The following is a 14948-nucleotide window of genomic DNA, read 5'->3' as shown; positions in this document are numbered from 1 at the left end:
TTACTGCAGACTGTGCAGCCATTGTACATCTGTAATGCTTAAGTAACAGTGCTATTTTTTTTTTTTTTTTAGGGTAAGCTAGTACTACGCTAGAACAATACTATCCAGTCTTTTCATCTCCTAGATGAGATTATTTCAAATATTTCTCGTAGGGTATATAAAAAAAAATGCAAACCAAGAATACTACAGAGGACTTGTGCAGACTCTTGCCAGACCCCTGTTTTTCAGTTGTTCTCGTATCAGACTTCAGAAATTGACAGTGCCTTACTCTAAAGAAAAAGTTAGCTGGAGCTGGTTTGTCTAGCTGCCAGGAAAGAAGCCAGCCTTCTATTCCCAGAATGACGAGGAGCAACAGAAAAAAAAAAAAAAAAAAAGCAGTTCTCTGTGAAGCAGATTTTTGCCTACGTAGAGAAATGGCAGGAATACTGAAGCATTTTTAAGCCCAACCAGTTCTGGCTATGCAGCACATGGTCAGACAGGTGGTCACTGACTCTGCCCATCGTCTCATGTTTTTTCCTGTTCCACGCTGCTTGTGCCTACATAACCATACTCTGATTTTTCAATGGTTTACTGGAGCTTTGCTTATGTCTCTTCCCAAGTAATTAATTTTGTAGTTCATCTCATGAGTCTCTCGGTCAATTTCACTAGAATGTTAATTCCTATACTCTAACTGCACAGCTTACAAGCGTAGACAGAACCCTTCAACTGTATGATGCTGCAGATCTCAGAGATAATTCTTAAAATGCACTATTAATAAACAGACATGAGAAATATTTTGACATCTATTATTTATAAATATATAAGCAAACCGAGAATCAAAGATTAGAACTCAATGAGCTAGGCAGAGCCAGGCATCATGTACTTAGCACTGTTTACCCTTCAGAGCAGATTTTGCTTTCTCGTTGCAACCCTGGAAGCATGAGATAATCAAATCCTAGTAACAAAATTAATTTACTTAAATAGAAGTTCTTAGTATCTGACCAATGTTAATTAAGAGTCTTGAAAAGTCTGTGAGGGCTTAAAGTCAGCTGTTTCACAAAAAAGGGAGAAATAACGCACCAGTCTCAGTTCTGAATGATGGAAGCACTAGCAACAGAACGGTCATATTTTCTAAAAAAAAAATGATCTGGTTTCTCTAAGGGTGAGAAGAAAGTTCGCCAGTGTTTTTCTGCAGTACTTCAATGTATTCTGCAATATTCCATGTATCATAGTTTTAAATCTAACATGCTATTTCAAAAGACCTAAGGAATAACAGTCCATTTTATACTGGAATAACTTACAGATGCTTTTGTATTCATAATTGGTCCTGGGTTACCTGGTGTCCTACTTTGACTTTGCCCATCACTGATCTGATAAAAATAAGACTAAAAAGCAATTATCTCTTGTAATTTACAAGATACAACTGCAAAAATTCTCATTTTAAAAAACATTATCTGCGCTGAGTGCTTCTTCAATTTATGTAATCTGCTTTTCTTAATTTTCTTTGCATATTCCCAAGAGAATATACTAGACATTACCAGATGGATAAATTCAGACTTCAAGAGAACATAAAGGAAAACCAAGTATTTCACTAGAATGTTGCCATTTTATCATAACAATTAAAAAAACCAGTATTAAGCATGTCCCAGATGTGGTATAAGAGATTTTTTTTTTATCTTTGACACTGTATACTTGTTATACTAATGCCATGACTGAAATGAATCACAGGCTCATACAGCCTTAATTATTCATAGGTATGTTCTGTTCTAAAGGAAACTTCTTACACGCTTCAGTATATTTGACGGACAAAATAGAATTCTGCAGCACTAAAAATCCTTGCAATGATTCATGTGAGCAGATTTTTTTTTTTATCTTGCCCTGTAATCTGTCCTTGCACTGTCTGCTCCAACAATTTTCAGGGGTGTGCACAGAAAAAAGGATAAATGCAAAGCACATTCTTCTAGAAAACCTAAAAGTATTTTTACTTTAACAAAAAGCTCTGTAATATTGACTTAAGATAATTATATTCAACTATCTTCTTCCTTACAAGTATGGCAAAATTAACAGGCTATATTCTCCCTTTCTATCTTTAGTCTCCCTTCCGAAGAGTCTTCCTGAATTGAAAGATAAAAGATGTCCCCATAAACAAAACCATAAAGACTCCCAAAAATGTGAATAGAGCAGTTTAAATTTGAAGTAACTGTCAGATGGTTTTGATCAAGGTAGTCTGTTCCAATGCCAGAAGCCATTTTAATGAATGTGTGATTAACGAGAAAACTGCCGACTGTCCGATTTCTTGCTAATGTGTTTGAAGATTTTAGCTTTGTGGACATTCTTCGACTTCTGGTAACCAAATCCCCCACCTCCACCTCTTTTCTGTAGTCTTCTGCCATGGTTGCTGTTCACATCTGAAATTTTATTGGTTAAGGAACTTAAAAAGAAATAAATTGAAATGTTGCTTTTTAGGTACTGCAAGAGTTATGTCAGAAAAAAATAACAGCATTACAGAAAAACTTGAGTTGCGTAACTACAGACAAAGCTAGAACTTTGTGCCTGTGGTTCTGAACAATACTTTCATTCCTCCAGTTGTGCAACTAAGGTGGCCAAAGTACTAATGCTTCAAATTCCATCCACTGGTAGGTTTCACAGTAATCTAGATATTGTCTTCTAGTTCATGCTCTTGCCTCTCTATTTCAATATATCATGATTATTAAGCTTAAGCAGGTACCTTTCAATGAAAGTATGGAGAACAGTACTCTAGAACGTGTGTGCATTCCAGTATCTGCCACCCTGCAGGAACTGAAGCATGCATAGCATGTACATGCACTAAAACACCTTTGCAGGCAATTTTTGCAGTTTTAATATTTGCTATTTAACATTTTCTTTGATAAACTATTGTTGGAGCATGATGCATTTATGTGAATAATAGCAGAAAAAAGAAAACAGAATCTGAGGTAGCACAGGAACTTCACTAAGTGGCATTTCACATTTATAAAGCAGAAACTCAGCTTTGAAATGCTGCAGTAGAAGGATACTGAGGTCAACAAACGGAGGAACTTTAAAACCAAATGAAAGGCAGACTTTTGGAAGATCCAAGTTATTGACATCATAGATCTGCTTCAGAGAATGGGAGTCATAAGCTCTAATGTAAGCTTTGTACGCCTCCTGGGCTGACTTGTGAAGGAAGTAGTTCTTTTCAATCAATTTCTCCAGCTGGGCGAGGAAAACAAAACAAAACAAAAGAGATAAACAATTATAGCTATAACAAGTGTATAAATTATATTCAAGCAGACTGTTGACTGTGTGAGTTGCAACGACATTCACTATTCACTTCAGCAAAACTGCCCTGTGATGGTAGAGTGCACATACATATACCAGACTGCTTTTACTAACAAAGGGGGACAAAAAAGCCTGAAACTGAATTACAGTACAAAGCCTCAGCAGTATGAAAATTTACAGAAATATTAAATTGGGTTGTCCCAAACAAGTTATTCAAGGAGTATACAGCTGCAGCCACACCATGAAACCATGTGTGTTGAGAATTAACGGACAACAACAGTATATACTTTTAAGTCAGTCACCTAAACTGTACCATTTCATGAAATTCTATACAGTCTTCTCTATTATGGTGCAAATGCATTGTGAAATAAGCAGTAAGACAAAAATGCAGATGCACTAGTGTAGACTGAGACATCTTATTTGTTGTGGGCTAAGTTCCCAATACTCTTGGGATGTTTAACATACATTAATTTGGCATACCAAAAATAAGTTACATTAGACATAATAACTTTCTAATTATTCTTAACTAGAAACCTCTTTCTGTAAAGACTGTTTTCACTGTTTCTTGTACTTGCTATTTCAAATCTTAAGTTACTGCAAATAAGCTTTACAGAGCTCTTATCAAAAGAATGACTCAGAACTAAACAAAAATAGAAATTCACATTTACAGAACTGTCTACACTATTCTATTCAACTTTGTGCTCCATGGCTATTTTTGTAGCACTGAGCACAAAACAGGTTTAGCTGATGTTCAGCTTTATTAACATCAGCTAGTTAAAAATATACCTGGAGTATATACTAACATTTCCAAGTGCTGGTACTAGATCTCTTTCTGCATATTGAAGTCTGAGTAAATCACCTTATAAGACACGTTACTTGCAATTCATCTGAACATATGTAGTTATTCAGTAAAAGCTACTGAAATCCCGTTTGTGATGCTAGACAAGGACACTCTGTTCAGAAGTTGAAAGCAGGTTTATATCACTGTGGTTTTGCAATGTAATGTGAAAAAACAATTATTACAAGCAAATTTGTACCATATAATGATAACAATTTAGTATTAGATATGAAAATTCATCTTTAATTTCTAAACATTTTATCCCTTTACTGTCATCAAGGGACAATACGGCAAGAGGATTTACTGCACAGTACTCATCTATAGGAACTTTTTCCAAACAAGTATACATATTTTTAAACTACAGTCATTATAGACTAACATTCTCCATGTAAATTATTATTACAGATATTCAGAGCAGCTGTAGTATGAAGTAATTTCATACCTGAGACTGGATGTCTGAAATTTTTGACCAAGAAAATTCAAATTCACTTAGCGGTACCTTAAAAAAAAAAAAAAAGAAATAAAACATAAAAATTATTTATACTGTGTAAATAGTGAATGTGTTTAAGATCTAAGACAAATAGAAAAAGACCTGCTACATAACAGGATTTTTTTTTTTTTAACACCACAGCAGTATATGTAAAGTGTCTTTACATCAATATGCCAGCATTTTCACTTCCTTTAAGCTACAGTAATAAAGATGCTCACTTTTACCACTTGAGCTTTTGCTTTAGAAGATATATAGAAGTATCACTTAAGTTATAAGTGGCAAAAGCCCATAAGAAGAGCAACCAAGAAACTATGTGCAGTATTACCACATTAAAATGATTGCATTTAGAAGGTGGCTACGCTTACTTTGGAATTGAACAAAATGCAATTGACTCTTTGAATAGAAAAAATAAAAATGGCACAAGCAACATCCACGTTTTAATTTCCTCTGGATGGTCAAGCTCCCAGTATCCTTCCACAGACAGGTCATAGGAAATGTATTTATTTTTTAATAACACAAGTTGCACAGTTGCAAATCAACTATAAACATACTCAATATTTACCTTTGTGCTGCTAACTTTAGACTTAAAGTTAGATGTTCAGTTAAATACTTCCTAAGCAACAGAATGTTTTTTGTTCAAAAAAATCAAAATGTTTGATTAATCATTACAGTTTCTGCCTTTAAAAACCTGTTGCATAGTTAAAAAAAAAAAGAAAACCGACAAAAACCTAGATGTAAGTTTACCCTGGCTTGTTTTAGGTAACGAAGAAAGCCCAGTTCTTCTGGTCGTAAAATGAGCAGAGCGTGTCCTCTACCATTTATACCTCTGGCAGTTCTACCAACACGATGAATATATTCCTTTTGGAAAGAATAAGAAACAGTAAGCCCAATCAGTCTTTCACACATGTAATAATCAAAGAGCTTCACAAAAAAAAGCCCCCGAATTTAACATCAACACAGTGTAATGCATCATCCATTACGTTTTAAGAGTTTTTCTCAGCACTGACACATGGATGAGGGCAACCAAATGCTGAAGATGCAAACCATAATTAAGCTGAGACAGAAACCCTGACTAAAATTATTTTACCTTTTAGTGAAGAAAAAAAATCTGCTATAACTAAAACTTAAACTTTGCTTTTTGGTATATGTTCTGTATATTTGTCAGAACTTCTGACAAATTTGAGTTTTGCTTGTTTACACTGGACATCTATTCAAATAAGAATACTGACTTGTAAATAAAAACCAAATTTCCACTGAAAGTGCTGTTAGGAGTCTCAGGGATGCATATATAAACTCATACTCCTCCTGAGAAGTGTTTGGCTGTTTAGCTGGTTAGATTTTAAATGAATTTAACAGCACAAAGAATAATGTTTTTAAAAGCAACTCTTACTTTCAGCTAGGTGCATCACCTCCTAGGAGCTGCTGGAGGGAAGTGGAAAAAATCAGCTGCTAGATATGAATGTGGCTGAATCCTAGCCTCTGTCAAGCAGCAGATTCAGATTTTCTCTCCAAATATGTTTGTAGCTAGGATGTGATTTGTTGCTGTGAAGTTTCTCTATTTCCTTAACTTACTTTTGGGTCATCTGGAGGATCATACTGGACAATCCAGTCAACTTCAGGAATATCCAATCCTCTGGCAGCTACATCAGTGCACAACAGTATTCCGGATTCTGCATTACAGAACTGGAAAAATGTTGTAGTACGTTTGGTTTGTTTCTGCTTCCCCTAAAAGGAAACAAACACATTAAGGATGAAATGTCAAGTGAAAAAAAAAATAATAAAAAAAAATCTGCCAACTTATAAGCTTAAATCTAATTTCCCATTTCATTTATTATTTAATTGTCAAAAATATAAAATAATTTGGGGCATCTTTCCGTATCATGGACTTGTACAGACCAAGTAGGACCATTTTGCAGTGAAGAAACAACGCTACCACAATCAACAGCACAGGGCTACGTGAAGTGGTATCTCTCAGAAGTTACACTCCATCTTCTAAAGCATTAAAAATTGGGTTGCATTTTCAGGAGGGCGGCATAAATGCCTCAAGTTCAGAAAAAGAACATCTGCAAGTCTAGCAAGACATTAGATAGATTACAGGTTAAAAAACCCAACCAAACAAGAAACCATGCTTGTAACAGTTCTATCAAAACACAGCAAAAAAATCCCCAAAAGAACAAAGTAAAAAAGGATGTTTGCAGTCAGTTGTAACTGTTTCATAAACTTTCAGTCAATTCTTTATCCTAAACTATGCATTTTGCAGTTTGAACACAAATTTTAATATACTCATCCAAATGGTAAGAATTGGCATAGTAAAACCAAACATCACCCTGGCCTTACAAAAAGCATCCAACACTCCAGGAATCAGTGTTTGGATTCCTCTGACAATAGCTTTGCTCCACAAATTGAGTTTCAAGTGTTTGTGAAAGGCAACCCCTGGGAAGTAAACAGAAAGCTTTCTACACACAGAGCATAAATCAGTATCAGTGCTCAACCCTGATTTGGAAAATAGCAGTATTAACAAAATTGAAGTGTTGTTATTGCATAATCTTTGCTTTATCTCCTTCCTCTACAGACTAATCGACATCAGTTTTGCGAGCAGAGTTTATTAGAGAAACTGGACTGAAATAAACAAGGCAAATGTAAGGTCAGTAAGAACATACAGGTACTATCAGATTAATTAAAAATAAATTAATGAATAAAATACTTACATGAATGGCCAAAACAGGCAGATCAATATAGTTGAGTAATTCATAGTGGTACTTCACTGACATACATGAAGAAAAAAATACCATTAATTTCTTCTTCCGGTTCTTCTTGAGGAATGTGAAGAGCAAAAGGAATCTTTTTTCAGATGGACAAACTACATACCCCTGTAAATTATTTAAATATTATTAAGTAAAGTAGTATGAAACAAACCTTTTGCTTCAGCAAGACAATTAAATTAGGGAAGTGTTACGCTGTGAACAAATATGCCACATAGTTAATTTTTCCAGCCAAATCATTAGACTTATTGTCTGTCCCTCATTTTGGTATACAAAACACCTAAAGATGATGTACCTGGCAAGAAATCTGCTGTACTAACTTGAAATATAAAGAAGTAATTTTTAATTAATTCTCCAAACTAACCTAAGTTCAGTGAAAAGAAATTCTTTTATACAATAAAAATTCATGTAAAGGACTTCGAATTACTCACATTAGGCATGCAAGTAACTGCGTAGAGTTCTTAATTTTTTTAAATGTCAATAATTTTATTTGACAGAATTCTTGCTATGAGTTTACTCTTTTAAGGTAATAGATAGCTAGTGATAATTTTATAACAACACTCATCATGTCAAGTGCACAAACTCAGAAACTGCTGTGCAACTCCATTTAGCTATTATTTGAAACACCAAAAATGAAAAATATCTGAAGTATATCCCTCTAGTCAGCAATGTGGAGAATACAGTTAAAAAGACAACTGGAGCTTAGGTTCGTAATATAGATCGGAATAGACAAGTGTAACTAACTATATTACTATTTCATGAGTTTTTTGTCATCTGTCCTGCAAACATTGACTAGATGCATATAGCTTACTAGAGTTAGCAGAATGAATAAAGCCCTTTAGACAACTATCAGCTTGTGCCCTTTAGGATGGCAAACACCCTTTAAGACAGTGTTTATACAACCCACTTAAAAACACATAGGACTTGGTACGTTCACAGACCATAACCTTTTTAATAACATTTGTGTTTTACCTGTTCGAGACCATCTACTGTTGCTGTCTCCTTGTTGTCATCAACCCCAACATACAGTGGCTCCTTCTTCAGAGAGATCTTTGCCAGATCTTCAACCTTTCTGGTTTGTGTAGCAGAAAAAAGCATTGTCTGTCTGCGCTCTGGAAATATTTATTTTGGAAAGGAACCTCATTTTTTAAGTAATTCAAATAGCAAGTCCATAAAATCTCTAGGTGCCAGCTTCTGAGCAAGTCTCCTGTTTTCAATTAAATTCTAGTTCAAACATACTGCTACTGACAAATAAAGACAGGAGTAGCTGTATTATAGATTGTACAGGATGTTTACTTAGGCTGCCTCCACCCCTAAAATCTTAACAGCTATCAAAACACAATATTCTTTCTCTCTGAGAAAATGTCAATAATAATTTGCAATCCAATTCAGACATTAAACAATGATTTGGGACCTTGACAGGCTGGAGAGGTGGGCCCGTGCCAACCTCATGAAGTTCAACCAGGCCAAGTGCAAGGTCCTGCACCTGGGTCATGGCAATCCCAGGCACAAATACAGGCTGGGCGGGGAATGGATGGAGAGCAGCCCTGAGGAGAAGGACTTGGGAGTGCTGGTGGACGAGAAGCTTAACATGAGCAGGCAATGCGCCCTTGCGGCCCAGAAGGCCAACCGCATCCTGGGCCGCATCAAGAGGAGCGTGGCCAGCAGGTCGAGGGAGGTGATTCTCCCCCTCTACTCTGCCCTGGTGAGACCCCACCTGGAGTACTGCGTACAGTTCTGGAGCCCCCAGCACAAGAAGGACATGGACCAGTTGGAGAAGGTCCAGAGGAGGGCCACAAAGATGATAAAAGGGCTGGAGCACCTCTCTTATGAGGACAGGCTGAGAGAGTTGGGGCTGTTCAGCCTGCAGAAGAGGAGGCTCCGGGGAGACCTGATAGCGGTCTTCCAGTACCTCAAGGGGGCCTACAAGAAAGATGGGGATAGGCTGTTTAGTAGGGCCTGTTGCAATAGGACGAGAGGTAATGGTTTTAAAATAGAGGGGGGTAGATTTAGATTAGAAATTAGGAAAAAATTTTTTACGATGCGGGTTATAGAACACTGGAACAGGTTGCCCAGAAAGGTGGTGGAGGCCCCATCTCTGGAAGCGTTCAAGGCCAGGCTGGATGAGGCTCTGAGCAACCTGACCTAGTCAGGGATGTCCCTGCTCCTTGCAGGGGGGTTGGACTAGATGACCTTTGAAGGTCCCTTCCAACCCTAACCATTCTATGATTCTATGATTTCAAGAGACTGACCCTCTAATTCTAACTTTACATTGATTCACAACTGCAGGAACAGTAGCAGTTTGTTCTTGCTGAACAACCGGTGTCACCACCTTTGAAATACTTTTTGATATTTTGAAGTGTCTGTTTTAAAATATAATTTCCTTCGTAATGAAACGAAAACAAGTTAAGCTCATGCACAGTAAAAATTTCTCTTGTCTATAAGTTTCCTTTTCTTCCTTACCTTTCCGTTTTTAGCACTGTTCATTAAAATTCTTCACAGGATGTTATTTATTAGGTTTATCTATCTGCATTTTAAACATGCAGATCTGAATTTTAATATTTAAGATGTGGAACCTCAAAATATTTATCACTGGCTTTTGTATATGATTTCCATCCTTTTTTCCTCTCTTTTCGAAGTTAAGGGAGGGCCTTATTGACTCAGAGAAATGTGTTTTACACATTAATTACAAGGAATAACTAAATGAAACATCAGGAAAAGAAAATTTTAAGGTAAATAGTCAAATAAACTTCTGTAAGATACCATTCTTGGAGATATGAAGAAAATTCAAACTGCAAGTCAGAAGATCTTTTTTGTTACATTTAAGCCTTAATAGGAAATAATGAATTGTAGGAAATAAATGGGCAGGGAAAGATGAATGAGAGAATGTAGATGTTAGACTAAAAGGATCTCATATGAACAGAATTATATCCCTAAAGTGCATATGAAAACTCTGTCCTTCAGATAAATGATGCTAAATAAAGTAACATATACTACCTATCAGAAAAAAGTACAGGGTAAGGCAGTCACTCTGAACTGCATTTACAGAACTATAAAAATTAACGACTTCTCTTACAATAATTGAGTCATAAAGAAGACATAATGTTAGTCAAGTGATTTCTGGGAAAGACAGGTATTTTTTTTCTTACTTGGTAGAAGTTTTATGATCTGTTTCATTTCTTCTTCAAATCCAACCTCCAAGATACGATCTGCCTCATCAATTACCAAGCACTGCAAGTTCTTGTACATGAAGCCTGGAGTGTTCTAGAAGATTAACAAATTCAGAGTCAGACAGAGACAGAGGTTTTATTACATTTTAACAGCGCAGAAAAGACAGCAATATTTTATCTACCTGCATATGATCCAGCAGTCTTCCCGGTGTTGCTACAATAATGTTGATTCCATTTCCAAGCTTCTGCGCTTCTGCTGATCTGTTACTGCCCCCCATTATCAGACCATAGGTGTGAACATGATGATTCATCAGTTCTTTAAGAACTCCATAGGTTTGCATAGCAAGCTCTCGAGTAGGAGAAAGAATAATAACACCCGTTCCTAAAAAAAAGTACATCAATCAGGCAAGAGTAAGTTACAACAACCTGTCCCATCTCCCTCCTAGCCATGTTCCTAAATGGCTGTGCCACAATAAAATTCAGCTGTCAAATGGAGAGCCTTACCGTTTCTAGGCATGAATTTTAACTTGTAGATGAGCTCTACTGCAGGAATAAGAAACGCAAGTGTTTTGCCACTACCCGTTTTTGCAGCTGCTAAGATATCCCTGTATGTAGCAAAGTTAGAGAGAGAAGTATTTAGTTAATCATACAAGGAACAGAACAATCCTATTTTGAACAATGTTGACAATGTAAAAACATAACGTGGCTTCCAGGAAACCAGTAGAGTCAGTATTCAGAGCGCAGTGGCAGATGTGGTCCACAGCAATTGGTCACTATGTCTCTAGAGTCTCTGTGAGACACACTGACATGAAACTAGTGAAAACAGACTTCCCTGCTGTCAAAGCCAAATGCAAAACCGTTTCCATGAGATTACTCTAAGTATTTGTTCACACACAACACAGATATAGACTTTGTTAACTTGTATCAATGTCTATAAACAAAACATCTAAAACATATGAGAACATATTGAAAAAAAACCAAAACACAACAGTTTAGCTGCGGTAAGTCACATTCACATTTCTCCCACAACATTTGGGGTCAATACAGTGATTAAAAAGATGTATTTCTTACCTTCCTTCCAGAAGCGGCTTAATACTTTTATGCTGAATTTCAGTCATGTGCGTAAACCCCATGTCATTTATGCCTTTCAGTGTGTTCTCACTGACAATACCAGCCAGGGATGTAAAAGAGTTGTCTTCAAAAGCACCTGAAGTGAGAGGGGGAAATAAAAAATATTCAAACTTATTTCTTCGATTCCATCTGTCCTCTGAGACCACTCAGTTAAAATTGATCTTTTTATCAAAGGTAAAAAAAAGACCTTAAATCAAATCAAAGGACTTTTTCTTATTCCTTTCTACTGCAAAATCTCAAGACACTGACAAAGTACTCTGTATTAATGTGTTCTTAGGAATACTGCACAGAGCTGTTAGAAATGAACATGAACGCACTGCTTCTCCTGCCAAATTTACTAGTTGTACACATCCATCTTGCTCTTCATTGACTTTTCCCTCTACAGTTAAACATATTTGTGTATATCTGTTTCAAAACAAATTTTCACTAGTAATTTTAAGACTAATAGGAGTGTGTATATAATGCAAATTTCAAGAGCAGTAACTGAGTAACAGCTGCACAGCTGCCAGTGTCATGTCACCTATATTCAAACAGTTGACTTACAAAGCTAATTTGAAAACTGCAACTTGCTCTGGAAGAAGGTGTTGGACCTTGGATTTTTGCACATGCATGAGATAGACAACACAAGATACCTGTTACACCTAATGGTAAACTGGGCACTTCATCCTCCTCCTCCTCTTCCACTTCTTTCTCTCCAGTCTCTCCAGAATCCTTCTTATCTTCATGTTCTACCTCCACAGATTCATCTTCTTCTCTTTTTACTTTTTTTGTTTCTGTACCTAGAGTACAAAAGACAAGTCAGTTAGAGATACAAAGAACATGTTCATCATTAAAAGTTGTTCCACAGACTGAATTTCTTTAGTCTGTAACCCTCTTAGAAATGTCATGTATTTTTCATGGGGTGGGAGAAGGGCAGGAGAAAGGGAGGCAAGTTTTATATTGAAACAGAGGCAGAGAGAAAAAAAAAATGTCAGAAGTTCCTTGCACAGAATCCACTTTGCACAGTAAAACAGTGACGCGTGATGTATACTATATGAAGCTTTCTCTGGAAATTAGGAAAAAGTAACAAAATTCTTTCCTATCTGTAACGCAGACATCAAGTTTCCACCGTGCTTTGTGCTCAGGTCATGTGAAATGTAATGCCTGTTCTAAGTACATGGATCCTCAGAGACATCTCTTTATTTGCATAACCATGGGAAGTGTCACAAAAGTCAAATACATAAGAGACAGACGTTTCAAATTTATACAGAAATATATATACATATGTGTAATATGTCTATAGATATATAAAGTACATACATATACAAATCTACCAATATTTGCAGGATGCAAGTTTTGAGGTAGTTTCCCAGCATACTTTAGTTTCATGTTATTCAAATGTTGCAAAAGGCTGGACATGTTGCTAAAAAGATGTACTGGCTGGTCATTCAAGCACAGAAACCATCCGTCTGTCAAAGCTCTGCCTGGAAAGCCAGCATGTGTATTTGCATAAAACATCCAAACTTAATGGTACAAAGCAGAATCCTATACAACAATTAAATTGATTGCTAACAGTTTGGTACGTATGGGAGTTTAAATGTTACAGCTGGAATAAGAAAATAGAAGAAAAACTGAAGACCTCCAGGGTTTAGAACGTGCCCCACAGCAACACACGGCACTTCTCAGGCCGTCCAGCCCACAGATCCCCTCGACAGGGTGGAAAATGAAACCGGGCGCTTTTTGGGGTCTCCAAGGGTAACTCATCCCTGGGAGACAAGTTGTGTTTGCTAAAACAACGTACCATCTTCCGCCTGAGCCGCCGCTTTCCTTTTTTTCTTTTTCTTCTTCTTCTTCTCCTCCCCGCCGCGGGGGCCGGCAGCGCCCGCACCCTCCGAGGCCGCTCCGGCCGCCGCCGCTTCTACCTCAGGGGCCGCCGCCACCTCCTCCGCCTCCTCCTCCGGGGGCGCCGCCTCGCCCGGCGCAGGCACTGCGGAGACAGAGGCGGGAAAGAAAAAGAAAAAAAAAAAAAATCAAAAAACCAAAGTCAACGACGGCTCCGCAAGCACTCAGCACGCAGGCCCCTCTCCCGCCCGGCCCGGCCCGGCCCCGCCGTACCTGCCCCCTCGGCCGCCCGCAGCTTCAGGTTGCGCTGCCGCAGCTTCAGGTTGCGCTTGTGGATCTTCCTGCGGAGCAGCCGCATGGGCAGGTTGCCCGCGGCCGCCACCGGCACCGACATCCCGGCCGCCTACCCCGCGCACCACCTACCGCACGTGGGGACGGCGGCCCGCCGCATCCGGGCCCCACCGGAACTGCCCCCCCACGCCGCCCTCCGCCGCTCGCCAGGCCCGACGGGCGGCCCGCAGCGACCTCCGGCGGCCCGGCGGAGGCAGCGCCGCTCTCCTGAGCGGGACTCGCCGAGGGACAGCGCCTAGGCGTCCCGCCCTGACACGGCATCGCCTGTCCCGGCCCGGGCCGCTGTGTCCCCCCCCCCCCCAACCCTGCCCGGCCCCGGTAGCTCAGCAAGCGAGGGTGGAAACCGACCCGTTCCACCCTGAGGAAGGGAGCTGCCATCTCTGCCACAGGCACCCCTGGCCCCGCAGCACCCGTTTGCCCGCTGGCGTGGCCTGTGCTCGTGGTTACAGGTGTTTGACTCCAATGGGAGAAAGAAGGGCTTCTGGGCACCCACTTGTAGGGTCCCAAATTTAGCACCTGTGAGAGAGGTGTTTTTGGGGACACACGGGGTGTCCTCGTGCACAGGCAGGAGGGGCTGGAGGCCCCACTGTGTGCCTGCAGTGCCGCCACCCCTCAGGCAGGAGCTGGGGTGTCAAAAGTCGTGATCCCCACCGTCTGTTGTCTCTGCCAGCATCCCCAGGGGATGCAGCACAGGGTGGTGAAAACTTCCAGTGCTGACTTCCAGCGCTAAAACTGGTGAAACCTTCAGCCTCACAGAATGCCTAGCGCCAGCCCTGGGGTAATGGACACAGCTGTGCCTTCACTGAAGTCCTGCCTCTTCAGTAGCCACCTGGTCCTCTGTCTGTTCCTGCTGATGGGCACAATTAACATGGAAATCTCCTGGATTTTTACCAGTCTGGCAGTACTAGCAAGTGGGTCAAGTCTGGGAGCCCCTCATTTCCAGAGCATGGTTTCTTGGAGCTCTTTTAGACAGCACCTTCCAGCTGGCCAGCTGGAGCTCCCGAGCTCCCAGCTGCTCCTCCGTTCTGGTGATAGACAGCATGACCTTTCCTTCTAGGGTCCTCCTGTTTCCTGGCTTTGCATCCTCTGCCAAAGAATGAACTCCTGAAGGCTGAAATTCAGCGCCC

At 39.4% G+C, this 14948-nt stretch overlaps 1 protein-coding gene across 1 annotated transcript; it reads right to left on the bottom strand.

The window, feature by feature from the left end:
* Positions 1-1548: 1548 nt before the first annotated feature.
* Positions 1549-13920, bottom strand: DDX18 (DEAD-box helicase 18). Its single transcript, XM_086751369.1, has 14 exons — positions 13744-13920; positions 13430-13615; positions 12282-12428; positions 11590-11725; positions 11023-11123; positions 10701-10900; positions 10498-10612; positions 8321-8460; positions 7295-7456; positions 6159-6311; positions 5331-5444; positions 4539-4595; positions 3015-3192; positions 1549-2387 (listed from the first exon to the last, which is right to left on the bottom strand). The coding sequence occupies exons 1-14, from the start codon at positions 13862-13864 to the stop codon at positions 2245-2247; spliced, it is 1953 nt and encodes a 650-aa protein (XP_086607495.1). The 5' UTR covers positions 13865-13920; the 3' UTR covers positions 1549-2244.
* Positions 13921-14948: the final 1028 nt, after the last annotated feature.

This window comes from Chlamydotis macqueenii, chromosome 6, assembly GCF_036417535.1.
Source record: "Chlamydotis macqueenii isolate bChlMac1 chromosome 6, bChlMac1.mat, whole genome shotgun sequence".
NCBI lineage: Eukaryota > Metazoa > Chordata > Aves > Otidiformes > Otididae > Chlamydotis > Chlamydotis macqueenii.
Note: the sequence above shows the minus strand (reverse complement) of the source record. Positions and strands in the feature narration are given on the sequence as shown.